Source organism: Schistocerca serialis, chromosome 1 (genome assembly GCF_023864345.2).
Source record: "Schistocerca serialis cubense isolate TAMUIC-IGC-003099 chromosome 1, iqSchSeri2.2, whole genome shotgun sequence".
Taxonomy (NCBI): Eukaryota; Metazoa; Arthropoda; class Insecta; order Orthoptera; family Acrididae; genus Schistocerca; species Schistocerca serialis.
The window spans coordinates 608904865-608920334 of record NC_064638.1 but is presented as its reverse complement, the minus strand read 5'-3'; the positions used below and the strand labels follow the sequence as shown (position 1 = coordinate 608920334).

The following is a 15470-nucleotide window of genomic DNA, read 5'->3' as shown; positions in this document are numbered from 1 at the left end:
AAAGCGCTGGCAGGTCGATAGACACACAAACAAACACAAACATACACACAAAATTCAAGCTTTCGCAACAAACTGTTGCCTCATCAGGAAAGAGGGAAGCAGAGGGGAAGACGAAAGGAAGTGGGTTTTAAGGGAGAGGGTAAGGAGTCATTCCAATCCCGGGAGCGGAAAGACTTACCTTAGGGGGAAAAAAGGACAGGTATACACTCGCACACACGCACATATCCATCCACACAGACAGATGTCTGCTTGTGTCTGTATGTGTGGATGGATATGTGCGTGTGTGCGAGTGTATACCTGTCCTTTTTTCCCCCTAAGGTAAGTCTTTCCGCTCCCGGGATTGGAATGACTCCTTACCCTCTCCCTTAAAACCCACTTCCTTTCGTCTTCCCCTCTGCTTCCCTCTTTCCTGATGAGGCAACAGTTTGTTGCGAAAGCTTGAATTTTGTGTCTCTCTCTCTCTCTCTCTCTATATATATATATATATATATATATATATATATATATATATATATATACATATATATATATATATATATATAAAATAGAGGGAAACATTCCACGCGGGAAAAATATATTTAAAAACAAAGATGATGTGACTTACCATACGAAAGCGCTGGCAGGTCGATAGAAACACAGACAGACACATACATACACACAAAATTCAAGCTTTTGCAACAAACTGTTGCCTCATCAGAAAAGAGGGAAGGAGAGGGAAAGACGAAAGGAAGTGAGTTTTAAGGGAGAGGGTAAGGAGTCATTCCAATCCCGGGAGCGGAAAGACTTACCTTAGGGGGAAAAAAGGACAGGTATACACTCGCACACACACACATATCCATCCACACATATGCAAACACAAGCAGACATATTTAAAGACAAAGAGTTTGGGCAGAGATGTCAGTCGAGGCGGAAGTGCAGAGGCAAAGATGATGTTGAATGACAGGTGAGGTGTGAGTGGCGGCAACTTGAAATTAGTGGAGATTGAGGCCTGGTGGGTAACGGGAAGAGAGGATATATTGAAGAGCAAGATCCCATCTCCGGAGTTCGGATAGGTTGGTGTTGGTGGGAAGTATCCAGATAACCCGGACGGTGTAACACTGTGCCAAGATGTGCTGGCCGTGCACCAAGGCATGTTTAGCCACAGGGTGATCCTCATTACCAACAAACACTGTCTGCCTGTGTCCATTCATGCGAATGAACAGTTTGTTGCTGGAAGTAGAATGCATCACAGTGTAGGCAGGTCAGTTGGTAAATCACATGGGTGCTTTCACATGTGGCTCTGCCTTTGATTGTGTACACCTTCCGGGTTACAGGACTGGAGTAGGTGAAGTAGAATGCATCACAGTGTAGGCAGGTCAGTTGGTAAATCACGTGGGTGCTTTCACATGTGGCTCTGCCTTTGATCGTGTACACCTTCCAGGTTACAGGACTGGAGTAGGCAACAAACTGTCCATTCACAGACACTGGTTGCGAAAGCTTGAATTTTGAGTGTATGTTTGTGTGTCTATCAACCTGCCAGCACTTTCGTTTGGTAAGTCACATCATCTTTGTTTTTAGATATATTTTTCCCACGTGGAATGTTTCCCTCCACTATAAATATATAAGTACAATATAACTTCTGCGCAATTTCAGTGCAGTAATGTGTTCATTGTAAGTGTGTGTGTGTGTGTGTGTGTGTGTGTGTGTGTGTGTGTGTGTGTGTGTGTGTGTGTGTAAGTACAATCTAACTTCTGCACCATTTCAGTGCAGTAATGTGTTCATTGTAAATAAGTATTATAGTAGTTGTATTACATGTTTATTACCTTATAAATAAATAAAAAACTTTTTTATTTTAAATTCAGTGCATTAGTATTTGTAAAATGACTTTCATATAGTGTTCATTAAAAAATGGCGATCATTCCACTTGGGACCTGTGGATGGTACATTAGCTTATTTGTTTTAGTTGTAAATATTTGTCATGTATTGTTGTTTTTCTGACATGTTCCACATCCTGGAGGACCTCCTCACTACGGATCAATTGGAATGAAAGTAAATCTAATCTAATCTAATCTAACCTGATACGGCATGCCACAGTAACAGAACGTTCTAGATCACAGGAAAGCTTAAACGACAAAATTTGGAAGATAAAATGTCTAGCATGACTTGGATGTCATTGAGAACTTCATACAGAAAGATTGACAACAGATAATAAGCACAAATTATAAGCACACAGCAATTGCAACAGCTGTGGCTAGAAGAAAACACTACAATTGCTGCTATTGGTCAACGCATACCATTGCTTGGTGCATCATGGATCAGAAACGGAGCACCTAGCACAACACAGGCATAAATACCAGACTCGTTCCACACTGGAATCAGTATAAGACAGCACCTGAAGAAGACTGAAAGTCACACAATTGAAATATCATGCAAGATAGATGGGAATAACTGGCAGAAACCCAACTGCTCAAAATGACAACACCTCGGTACAAAATCCTGAAGGCATTAGAACTGGTAATACCATTCGTCAGTATAATTCTTTACATTTTTTAGTGTATCATGAATATATCTTCAAAATGAGAATTTTATGTAGAAGAGTAAAAGAAAACGATGTAATAAACCTATATGATTGTGCCACTTCTCATGTTTTAAGAACTGACACTGATTCACTCCCATAAAACATAACACATGCAGGATATCTTATGATAAGACATATGGGCAAGAACAACTTATGTATACAGACTATAATACAAACATCCAGTCATTTGTATCACTGTACATAAAGCCTACTGTAAGCCAGAAGAGGACAATTTACAGGCCTAAATTATGCCAGGAAAATTGAGTAATGTAGCAGCTAAATGAATTAAATCTATACTTGACACATAGCGGATTCTTTGATTTAAAAAGAGTTCAGATGCATTGCAGTGATTTCATAGTGCCTATACCGTATACAAAATATTCCAAGATTTGTCCTTAAATACAATATGTTTTGGAACAGCAAATATTTTGGGGCTGAACATCTGTAGTTAGAAAAATGACCTATAATTAACATGTTCTCCTTGTGAGGCAGTTACTCTTCAAGAAAATAGAACTGAAAAACAAAACGCCAAATGATGAAATCAAATATTTTTCAGGCAACATATGAATTGAGGAAAGGATGGATAAAAGGAAGAATAAGATGATGATGATGATGATGATGATGATGAGGAGGAGGCGGAGGAGGAGGAGGAGGAGGAGGAGGAGGAGGAGGAATGCATTAATACAATTTGTTTTGGAATGACCCAGTATTCCCGGAGATTAGATGGTTCAGTTTATTAGAATATTTATTGGGCTACATATGTCATGTCACAAATCTCAACTTGGAATGACACTGCAGATAAAGATAAGAAAGGAAGAAAAGATTTTAGAAATCCTGTCAATATTAAGACTGGAACACTTGCTAAGACTTGTTACACATGGAAGAGGAAATTAATCACACCTTGTTTAAAGAATACCAGCAGCAGACACATACCAAGATCTAGGAAATTTTGTCATCTGCTAGGTCAGTTTAATAAAAATGAAGTGTTTTTGAAAACTGTTACCAAATGACCTACATAGATGAAAAACATTGCACACAATAAATTAAATGTAACATTACAGTAAATAAATTACATATTGTACAAACTTTCCAAAAAACTAAGACTAAAACAAAATCTATGTCTTACAGTTTATAGCAGCTACTCCACATTCATTCTAGTATGATATATAATAAAGAACAAATTTTATATGCTTCTCATTAATTATTAACAGTTCATAAATCATTAATCCATTGTTAAAGAAAATGGGCTACAACTGAATGTTGAGAACACATCCCATTCCAAAAATTGTGTTTTTTATTATAATTTTACTTTCCATTTCCTAGCTTTGAGCAAAGCAAACTCATTGATTATTTCACTGAAATCAAATTTAGAAGCAGTGCCGTACTCGACCAACAAGACAGCTGAATCTGACAGTCTGCTACACCTGTACACGGCCTTACATAGCATTTTTTTAAAATCATCTTTGATTTGCTAAAACTGCACTGACAAAATGCTGCAGTCACTGGAACTGGCATAAACAACATCAAAACTTTACCATCCTCTGAAAAAGCAATCACAACCCACAAAAAAAAAAAAATAAATAAATAAATAAAAATAAACTTCAAAGTAACCAAATGAGAAGCCGTGGCAGTGCTCATCATCAGCTCTTCTACTGGAGTCTGAAAGCCACTGTTTCATTAACTAGCTCAGCTGAATAAATATTTCTGTTATATTTGGAGCCAGCGTTGCAGCATATATTTCAAAATTAGATACAGAGCTATCATTTAAGATGAACACGTCAGGAAATTAAAAGTGAGATCAAATAGTGTGTTATATGTGAGATCTGTTTCCCATTTTATTTACTATTCTGTCAAATATGTTGAAGCCGTCTAGCTTCAGTTGTTTCACTCTAGCCGTCAGCTGGCAGAGAAAGGGAAAAGTCACAAGCCTTAGACTGTTAAACAACAAGTTTGCTTCAGCACCTGCTGGCCAACCTTTAAGGTCCTACATTACTGGAGCAAAGAAGGAGCAAAAATTCTAGTGTTAAACAAGAGCTAGCAGTGTAGGCGGCATCAGTATGAACCAAGCACACTGATGACACACAACCCACATGACGCCTATTTGGTAGCAGTTATTTCTTTATGACACTATTTGGATGAAATGGCAGTGTGACAGCAAGGTCTCTCTACAATCCGGGGTCACGGGAAAGGGTTCTTCTCACAAGCAGAAGATACACCCATGCTCATAAATTAAGGATAATGCTGATACATGGTGAAACATCACTCTGTTGGGCGCGGGTTTAATTCACCTCAGGGTATGACCATGTGGTGTATTTGACCTGCGGTCGTCGCACGGTGGCGCTGGCAGCAGTCCACATACACAGAGGTGTGTTGGTGCATGTCAGAGTATGGTGCAGCGAGTAAGTGTGCAGACATTTTCAGACGCGCTAATGGTGACAGTGTGTTGAAAATGGCTCAAAGAACACATATTGATAACATTATGAGGGGTAGAATACTAGGGCGACTGGAGGCTGGTCAAACACAGCAGGTCGTAGCACGGGCCCTCCGTGTGCCACAAAGTGTGATCTCAAGATTATGGCAACGATTCCGGCAGACAGGAAACGTATCCAGGCGCTACAGTACGGGACGTCCACAGTGTACAACACCACAAGAAGTTTGATATCTCACCATCAGTGCCCGCAGAAGGCCACGGAGTACTGCAGGTAGCATTGCTCGGGACCTTACCACAGCCACTGAAACCGTTGTTTCCAGATACACAATCTACAGACAACTGAACAGACAAGGTTTATTCACCCGGAGACCTGCAAGGCGCATTCCACTGACCCCTGGTCACAGGACAGCCCATAAAGCCTGGTGTCAAAAACACAGTACATGGTCATTGGAACAGTGGTCCCAGGTTATGTTCACGGACGAATCTAGGTATAGTCTTAACAGTGATTCTCGCCGGGTTTTCATCTGGCATGAACCAGGAACCAGATACCAACCCCTTAATGTCCTTGAAAGGAACCTGTATGGAGGTCGTGGTTTGATGGTGTGGGGTGGGATCATGATTGGTGCACATAACCCCTGCATGTCTTTGACAGAGGAACTGTAACAGGTTAGGTGTATCAGGACATCATTTTGCACCAGTATGTCCACCTTTTCTGGGGTACAGTGGGTCCCACCTTCCTACTGATGGATGATAACACACAGCCCCACCGAGCTGCCATCGCGAAGGAGTACCTTGAAACAGAAGATATCAGGTGACTGGAGTGGCCTACCTGCTCTCCAGACCTAAGCCCCATCGAGCACGTCTGGGATGCTCTTGCATCTACATCTACATTTATACTCCGCAAGCCACCTAATGGTGTGTGGCAGAGGGCACTTTACGTGCCACTGTCATTAGCAGCTTTCACTCAGTTAATACTATGCAGAAATCCAATCTGCATGTGGAATGCACTTCCTTGACTCTTGCGCAGAAAGTTCTGCTGTATCCATTTTCAATAAGCTACCACAAGAACTCAAAAATCTTAGCAGTAGCCCAAACTCTTTTAAGTCTAAACTGAAGAGTTTCCTCATGGCTCACTCCTTCTATTCTGTCGAGGAGCTCCTGGAAGAGCTAAAAAATTAAGCAAATTCCAGTGTTACATTGTTGATTTTCTTTATTTAAACTTACGACTTGTCGCCTGAATATGTTTTTTTATATTTCATTTTATCTGTTTCTACTATCGTGTTATAATTTCATGTATTGACTCGTTCCATGACCATGACCATGACCCACGGAACAATAAATAAATAAATAAAATTACCTCTTGGTCGACATATCGCTGCACGTCTTCAAACCCCTATGGCACTTCAGGAGCTCTGACAGGCACTGGTGCAAAAATGGGAGGTTATACCCCAGCAGCTGCTTGACCACCTGATCCAGAATATGCCAACCCATTGTGCGGCCTGTGTACGTGTGCATGGTGATCATATCCCGTATTGATGTCGAGGTACATGTGCAGGAAACAGTGGTGTTTTGTAACACACGTGTTTCGGGACGGTTTTCTCATCTTGCCACCAATACTGTGGACTTACAGATCTGTGTCGTATGTGTTCCCTATGTGCGTATGCTATTAGCACCAGTTTTGTGTAGTGTCACATTGTGTGGCACCACATTCTGCAATTATCCTTAATTTATGAGCATGAGTGTAGGAACACAAGGGGATGAGAACTTTGGTGCTTTCCTGGTTAATTTTTAAAGCACAATTTTTTTTCTTGTTTTTAACTGGTCAGGTTTTGCACCCACTCCACACTCCATGAGTGTGCCCTTGGCAGGGGCCTATCTCACCATGGCCTCAGAATGGCCCTGATCAGCACAAGAACCTACGAAAACGTAAATCAGAAGGAACTGTTGGCTATTTAAACCCCATTCCTACTGACTGAGTCCGGAGTCTTAACCACTTGGTCACTTTTACCTAGGAATTACAATTACGAACAACTTAAATTGGAAAGAACACACAGAAAATGTTGTGGGGAAGGGTAACCAAAGGCTGCGTTTTATTGGCAGGACACTTAGAAAATGTAACAGACCTACTAAGGAGACTGCCTACACTACGCTTTTAGAATACTGCTGCGCGATGTGAGGTCCTTACCAGATAGGACTGACAGAGTACATTGAAAAAGTTCAAAGAAAGGGAGCACGTTTTGTATTAGCGCGAAACATGGGAGAGAGTGTCACAGAAATGATACAGGATTTGGGCTGGAAATCATTTAAAAAAAGGCGTTTTTTGTTGACGGAATCTTCTCACAAAATTCAAATCACCAACTTTCTCCTCCCAATGCGAAAATATTTTGTTAACACCAACATACATCGGAAGGAATGATCACCATGATAAAATAAGGGAAATCAGAGCTCGTACGGAAAGATATATGTGTTCCTTGTTTCCGCGCGCTATCCGGGATTGGAATAATAGAGAATTGTGTATGTGGTTCAATGAACCCTCTGCCAGGCACTTAAATGTGATTTGCAGAGTATCCATGTAGATGTAGATACCTCAACTGACAACATAAAAGTGTGTGTTTTGTGTTGGGCAGGGGAGATGGGAGGGGGCGTTGGGAGCAGGGGGGTGGGGGTGGGGTAGCAAGAGAGTGAGACATGGGTCTAATGAAATAAGCAGGAAATAATTATAGCAAAATTTCAGAATATATTGTGACAGAGGAGCTGCACTTCATCATCAGGCACGAGGAAGTATCTACAAATGTTCAGTTTTCATGTCACTACAAAAATCACACAATACGTTGTGACTAGCGTTTTCCTGATTTCATTTATCTTCATATGAAACTCTCTAAGATATTACACGTGTTAACTGAGCTGTTGCAGAAAGTACAGAACAATGAATTTCTCATTGTTTAAGATGACTAGCTCTGCAGGTCATATTAACCACAAAGAAAGAGTACTAGGCACTGTATCTGTTGAACATAGATCAAAAACAAAGAAAGTTGTACATACTATAAAATGACAAAAATTATTTAGCAATGAAACTTGGAAAACATGATCAGCAGATATGTGTGGGATAGTATTTCATGGAGAACTTCTTTACATTATTGGTAAATCTAACAGCTTCCATCATGTAAGCCATTACATTTGTAAGAACACTAACAATGTCCCTCCTATATGCTTATCAAGCAGTAATAGGTGTACTTACCAATATGATACAGGTCTGCTGTGGGTTGCTTAAAATGAAAAGCTTTTAATTTCACTACTCACACAGCCTGTGTTGAAACAATGCTCAGTGCTTCAGACAGGCATCTTTGTGGAAGATTATTCAATTGAAAATATGATCTTGTACAGAATCTAGTCATGAATTATCTTTAGCTTTCAGATGAAAATTAATATAAATGAAATAACCACCTTCATTTATACTTGGGAGGTCACTGAAATATTGATGGGAAAGGAATTAAAACACACACGGTCAACGATATGAGTTACTGCTCTCATTGTGCCTCTCTGTGATTAATTAGTATAATCTTATTTACAGATCTATAAAGTAATAGTTCATAGGGATATGCGGTATGGCATATTACCAGATTTTTTTCCTAAAATAAATTCTTTGACTTTTGTAAGGTTTTTCTTGCAGTGGCATGGTTCAGATGTCTGCTAAACCAGATTTATCATCATTCCAGTGTCACTTCCTCAAATGTTCACCTACAGTCAATTATACTTCCCTTCATTATGTAATTCCACATTACCCCGATTCAAAACCAATCCCGCACTTTACAACAAGAGTCCAGATGATGTTACAGATTTGTTATGTAAGCAATCTCTTACACAAATTAGCGCAGTTTTAAAGTTCTGAACCACCGACCCAAAGCTTCCCACCACTTTGCCCAATAGCTATACTTCTGTATTCAATTAATTCCATATTTCAGTATATTGTAGCTCACAGATCTCTAATCACATTAAAATATTTTTAGATGGTACTATCTCCATGACACAGCAAATGCCCCTGAACAGGCTGTCTCACTGAAAGACTGGTTTAATGATGGACAGTGTCTAATTGTGATTTTATAATTATTCATATAATAAACAATTGATAACAATATAAACTCACAAGGATAAATCTTCCACACTGCCATACGAGGAATTTCCCACTGTTCAGACACAAGATATTGGGACAGCTAAAAGACGACCTGAAGAACTGTGTTGCCCCCATAAGCTGCCCACACAATACCATTTTCTGCTGCTCAGTTACCCAGGCAGGATGAAAATAAACAACAGCTTCTTGTGGATCGTCCTCCTCCTTCTGACACTTCTGTGTGTCATACACAAACATAATAAACAATTCCCTGAAAATAAATAAATCACGTAAAATGAGTACCAATAAAATATTGAAACACATAGACCGAGTCCCATTCTGTAACTGTATTTACACATCTGGTTCTTACTTTGCCATTTTTAAAGTTACAACTCTTTCATGTGATCTAGTGGGTGACACTGGCTCGTAAATGTCCGGCACTTGTTCCTACGGCTTATAGAGTATATTTGTTTACACTGGCTAAAACTTCAGTTCCAAACTGTTTTGCTGTGCTCGGGGCGGGTGCGTTGCGCACAGCTTTTGGAACACATTGTGTTATGTAAGCGGTCAATTATTCAGCCCATATTTTCTTCTTTCTTTTTTCTACTGGATGACTGCATGCAGGTGTTCATGCATTCCAGAAATTACATGGCAGTAGCCAAGTCATCCCGAAAAGGGTGTGTATTTCCAAACTTGACAGTGCTCAAATTCATCAAAACACGCATGATCAAGCTTTCTAGCACTAGCTGTCACAAACTCCGACTATTAAATATAATCTTTGTTCATTGCGTCAGAGATGTGCGTAAATTATCTTAAATTCCCTCCAATTTCGTATTTGTTGTCCAGTGAATAGCCTGCTGAAGTATTACTTAACCTGTTTGATTATAATAGTTGTCACATAGATGCTTTGGGTTTTTTTTCAAGAAATATTTGACTACGCAAGAATTTAATTTGCAACACCTGTTCCATGGACTACATTGTTACGTAATCTTTAGACTTTCTCTACTGCATATTGGAGCAAATTTTTCGCATGTTCGTTTATCAACGAACTTACCTTTAGGGGACGAATCTAGGAACATCCGACAAATCGCTACCAGTAACTTCATTTCCATTCTTTCATAAGTGAATTGCCATTCACTTTGTGTATACATTTATTATTTTCTGCCACAAGACTTTCCTATGTTGTTGGTAACATTTTGATTTACATGTTAAATTTTATAGACCTATAGCATTGCTACCTGGCTTTCTAAAAATTATTATACATCTCTTTTGAGCTCAGCTAAAAGAATTTTTCAATCAGAATAATATATTAAAAGCCAGGATGTGTTTAGAGAACAGTGTTCCACAGAGACTATCAAGCGATGTGGAGTAGTGGTTAGGACATTGGACTCGCGTTTGGGTGGACAACGGTTCAAACCCGTGTCGGGCCATCCTGATTCAGGGTTTCTGCGATTTCCCTAAATCGCTTCAGGCATCATTCTGATTTTCCCTTTGAAAGGGCATGGTCGACTTTCTTCCCTAATCCGATGGGAACGATGACCTCGTTTTTTGGTTCCCTTCCCCGAGCCAACCAGTCCCCGAGACTGCTACTTTTAATTTTGTCAACTACATCTGAAATGCAGTTGACAAATATTCCAAAATAGCAGATATTTTCTAAAGGCCATTCAACATGCATCGATCTATCTACATCTACACCCATTCTCCGCAAGCCACCTGACGGTGTGTGGCGGAGGGTACCTTGAGTACCTCTATCGGTTCTCCCTTCTATTCCAGTCTCGTATTGTTCGTGGAAATAAGGATTGTCGGTATGCCTCTGTGTGGGCTCTAATCTCTCTGATTTTATCCTCATGGTCTCTTCGCGAGATATAAGTAGGAGGGAGCAATATACTGCTCGACTCCTGGGTGAAGGTATGTTCTCGAAACTTTAACAAAAGCCCGTACCGAGCTACTGAGCTTCTCTCTTGCAGAGTCTTCCACTGGAGTTTACCTATCATCTCCGTAATGCTTTCGCGATTACTAAATGATCCTGTAACGAAGCGCGCTGCTCTCCATCAGACCTTCTCTACCTCTTCTATCAACCCTATCTGGTACGGATCCCACACTGCTGAGCAGTATTCAAGCAGTGGGCGAACAAGTGTACTGTAACCTACTTCCTTTGTTTTCGGATTGCATTTCCTTAGGATTCTTCCAATGAATCTCAGTCTGGCATATGCTTTACCGACGATCAACTTTATATGATCATTCCATTTTAAATGACTCCTAATGTGTACTCCCAGATAATTTATGGAATTAACTGCTTCCAGTTGCTGACCTGCTATATTGTAGCTAAATGATAAAGGATCGTTCTTTCTATGTATTCGCAGCACATTACACTTGTTTACATTCATTGTTCAATTGCCATTCCCTGCACCATGCGTCAATTTGCTGCAGATCCTCCTGCATTTCAGTACAATTTTCCATTGTTACAACCTCTCGATATACCACAGCATCATCCGCAAAAAGCCTCAGTTAACTTCCGATGTCATCCACAAGGTCATTTATGTATATTGTGAATAGCAACGGTCCTACGACACTCCCCTGCGGCACACCTGAAATCACTCTTACTTCGGAAGACTTCTCTCCATTGAGAATGACATGCTGCGTCCTGTTATCTAGGAACTCCTCAATCCAATCACACAATTGGTCTGATAGTCCATATGCTCTTACTTTGTTCATTAAACGACTGTGGGGAACTGTATCGAACGCCTTGCGGAAGTCAAGAAACACGGCATCTACCTGGGAACCTGTGTCTATGGCCCTCTGAGTCTCGTGGACGAATAGCGCGAGCTGGGTTTCACACGATCGTCTTTTTCGAAAACCATGCTGATTCCTACAGAGTAGATTTCTAGTCTCCAGAAAAGTCATTATACTCGAACATAGTACGTGTTCCAAAATTCTGATCGACGGTAGAGATAAAGGTCTATAGTTCTGTACATCTGTTCGACGTCCCTTCTTGAAAACGGGGATGACCTGTGCCCTTTTCCAATCCTTTGGAACGCTACGCTCTTCTAGAGACCTACGGTACACCGCTGCAAGAAGAGGGGCAAGTTCCTTCGCGTACTCTGTGTAAAATCGAACTGGTATCCCATCAGGTCCAGCGGCCTTTCCTCTTTTGAGCGATTTTAATTGTTTCTCTATCCCTCTGTCGTCTATTTCGATATCTACCATTTTGTCATCTGTGCGACAATCTAGAGAAGGAACTACAGTGCAGTCTCCCTCTTTGAAACAGCTTTGGAAAAACACATTTAGTATTTCGGCCTTTAGTCTGTCATCCTCTGTTTCAGTACCATTTTGGTCACAGAGTGTCTGGACATTTTGGTTTGATCCACCTACCGCTTTGACATAAGACCAAAATTTCTTAGGATTTTCTGCCAAGTCAGTACATAGAACTTTACTTTCGAATTCATTGAACGCCTCTCGCATAGCCCTCCTCACACTACATTTCGCTTCGCGTAATTTTTGTTTGTCTGCAAGGCTTTGGCTATGTTTATGTTTGCTGTGAAGTTCCCTTTGCTTCCGCAGCAGTTTTCTAACTCGGTTGTTGTACCACGGTGGCTCTTTTCCATCTCTTACGATCTTACTTGGCACATACTCATCTAACGCATATTGTATAATGGTTTTGAACTTTGTCCACTGATCCTCAACACTATCTGTACTCGAGACAAAACTTTTGTGTTGAGCCATCAGGTATTCTGAAATCTGCTTTTTGTCACATTTGCTAAACAGAAAAATCTTCCTACCTTTTTTAATATTTCTATTTATAGCTGAAATCATTGCTGCAGTAACCACTTTATGATCGCTGATTCCCTATCATGCGTTAACTGTTTCAAATAGTTTGGATCTGTTTGTCACCAGAAGGTCTAATATGTTATCGCCACGAGTCGGTTCTCTGTTTAACAGCTCAAGGTAGTTTTCAGATAAAGCACTTAAAAAATTTCACTGTATTCTTTGTCCTTGCCACCCGTTATGAACATTTGAGTCTCCCAGTCTATATCCGGCAAATTAAAATCTCCACCCAGAACTATAACATGGTGGGGAAATCTACTCGAAATATTTTCCAAATTATCCTTCAGGTGCTCAGCCACAACAGCTGCTGTGCCAGGGGGCCTATAGAGACATCTAATTACCATGTCTGAGCCTGCTTTAACCGTGACCTTCACCCAAATTATTTCACCTTTCGGATCTCCATCAATTTCTTTCGATACTATTGCACCTCTTATCGCTATAAACACGCCTCCCCCTTCACTTTCCAGCCTGTCTCTGCGGTATGCATTTCAATCTGAGTTTAAAATTTCATTACTGTTTACATCTGGTTTCAGCCAACTTTCTGTCCCTAGTACTATGTGGGCAGGCATTGTGACCGTTTATTAATGAGAGCAATTCTGGGACCTTTCTATAGACGCTCCTGCAGATTACTATTAGCACATTAATATTGTTATTCCCTGTTGCATTTTGCCTACTACTACCTTGTCGCATCTCAGGAGGCGTCTTGTCGGGCCTAGGGAGGGAATCCTCTAACCTAAAAAACCCACATGTACATTCCACACGTACTCCGCTACCCTTGTAGCCGCTTCCTGCGTGTAGTGGACGCCTGACCTATTCATGGGCACCCTACATTTCTCCAACCGATAGCGGAGGTCGAGAAATTTGCACCCCAGATCTCTGCAGAAACGTCTAAGCCTCCGGTATAAGCCTTCCACTCGGCTCCAAACCAGAGGACTGCGATCGGTTCTGGGAACGATACTACAAATACTTAGCTCAGATTCCACCCTGTGGGCGAGGCTTTCCGCGTTCACCAACGCAGCCAACTGCCTGTATGAACTGAGGATGACTTCTGAACCCAGATGGCAGGAGTCATTGGTGCCGACATGAGCAACAATTTGCAGTCGGGTGCACCCAGTGCTCTCAATCCCCGCCGGCAGGGCCTCCTCCACATACCGGATGAGACTCCCCAGCAGCAGAGTGAACACTGGCTTTCTTCCCCGACCTTTCCGCTATTTCCCTAAGGGGCTCCATCACCCGCCTAACGTTGGAACTCCCAATCACTAATAAACCCCTCCCCCCATGTGCCTGCTCGGACCTTGCTGCAGGAGCGGCCACATGTCCATTCACAGGCAGAGCGGGCGATGCCATACGGCCAGTCTCCACATTGACCCTCCGCCTCGTGCGCCGCGAACGCCGCTGAACCCTCCACTACCCTTGGGGAGAGGCTGGCCCAACCGCCCCCAGTACCCACGAAGATGTCTCGACAGCAGCGTATCACATCGGCGCAGACAGGTCATTGCATGTGAATAAGAGATTTGCGCAGATTTGAGTTGTGTGCAAACCTTGAAGTCGGAGATTTGGTCGAAATTGCTCTAATCTGTGGGTTCAAATCACATCTTCGCAGACAAGTTGGACCTTGTAGACTGGAGGTCGCCACACGTCTGGCACTAAAACGTGTTTGAGTCAGCTGTTTGTTCACTCGGGTGTTTCTCATCTGTGTGTGCATAGTGATTTTCAAAATGGTAGATACACATCAGTGTTATAGAGAATTCATTAATGAATTATCCAAATGTATAGGAGTCATATATGTTTATGGAAAATTAAAAGCATGGAATACATCATTAGGAATAAATAGGCAGCTGCTTATGATTCTTTAGTTGAGAAATTACGAGGGGTTCACCCAACGGCAAATAGGAAAACGGTACCGCCACATAAAAAAACAACGTAATGAAATCTTTTCGATTTGGTACCTGGGAGGGGGGGGGGGGGAGGGTCTGTTAGCATACTTCCACTCAGCAGCGGTACTGTGCTTTGCCGTAATTCAATGTGAATTGTGGGAGCATAGCAGAAAGAAGTAGGGCATATCTGTTCTAAAGGAGAGTGCAGTCAGAATATTGTGTTAAGCTGATGGCGGAAGATCTTGGACTAGCGTCTTCAGGGACATACTTATTATTATGCTTGTTTTACTTCCTAATGTAATATATGTTTCATAACAAGAGTGCTTTAGAAGTGAACTGTAGAATTCACTACCACAATACTGGAAGCAAAACGTTCCAGGTCCACGAAATGGAATTTTATATTCTCGTGCTAAAATAACTGGTAAACTTCAGGCAGGAAATTGGAAATCTCGACTTAGAAACGAACTGAGCTCTAGCTCAATGGCTATGAATATAAATTCTAAGAATATAATATATCTCAAACATTTCTAAAACTGTAAAAATATTATCTCCGACTTGGCAGAACTGAGGTATAGTATTTTACCTGCTTTCATGAAATCATCCTGCAGGGCAGTGTAAATAGCTTCACGTGTGTTGGGTATGATTTTATTCAATGCTTGTTTCGAAATTGTA

At 41.2% G+C, this 15470-nt stretch overlaps 1 protein-coding gene across 1 annotated transcript in view; it reads right to left on the bottom strand.

The window, feature by feature from the left end:
- LOC126477701 (uncharacterized) overlaps positions 1 to 9848 on the bottom strand; it is an 81273-nt gene extending 71425 nt beyond the window's left edge. The window contains exons 1-2 of the mRNA XM_050103639.1: positions 9467 to 9848; positions 9133 to 9367 (exon numbers count right to left, since the gene is read on the bottom strand). Coding sequence (XP_049959596.1) covers positions 9133 to 9367; positions 9467 to 9474 — 243 coding nt within the window. The 5' untranslated portion in view covers positions 9475 to 9848. The remainder of the gene's footprint in view (positions 1 to 9132; positions 9368 to 9466) is intronic.
- Positions 9849 to 15470: the final 5622 nt, after the last annotated feature.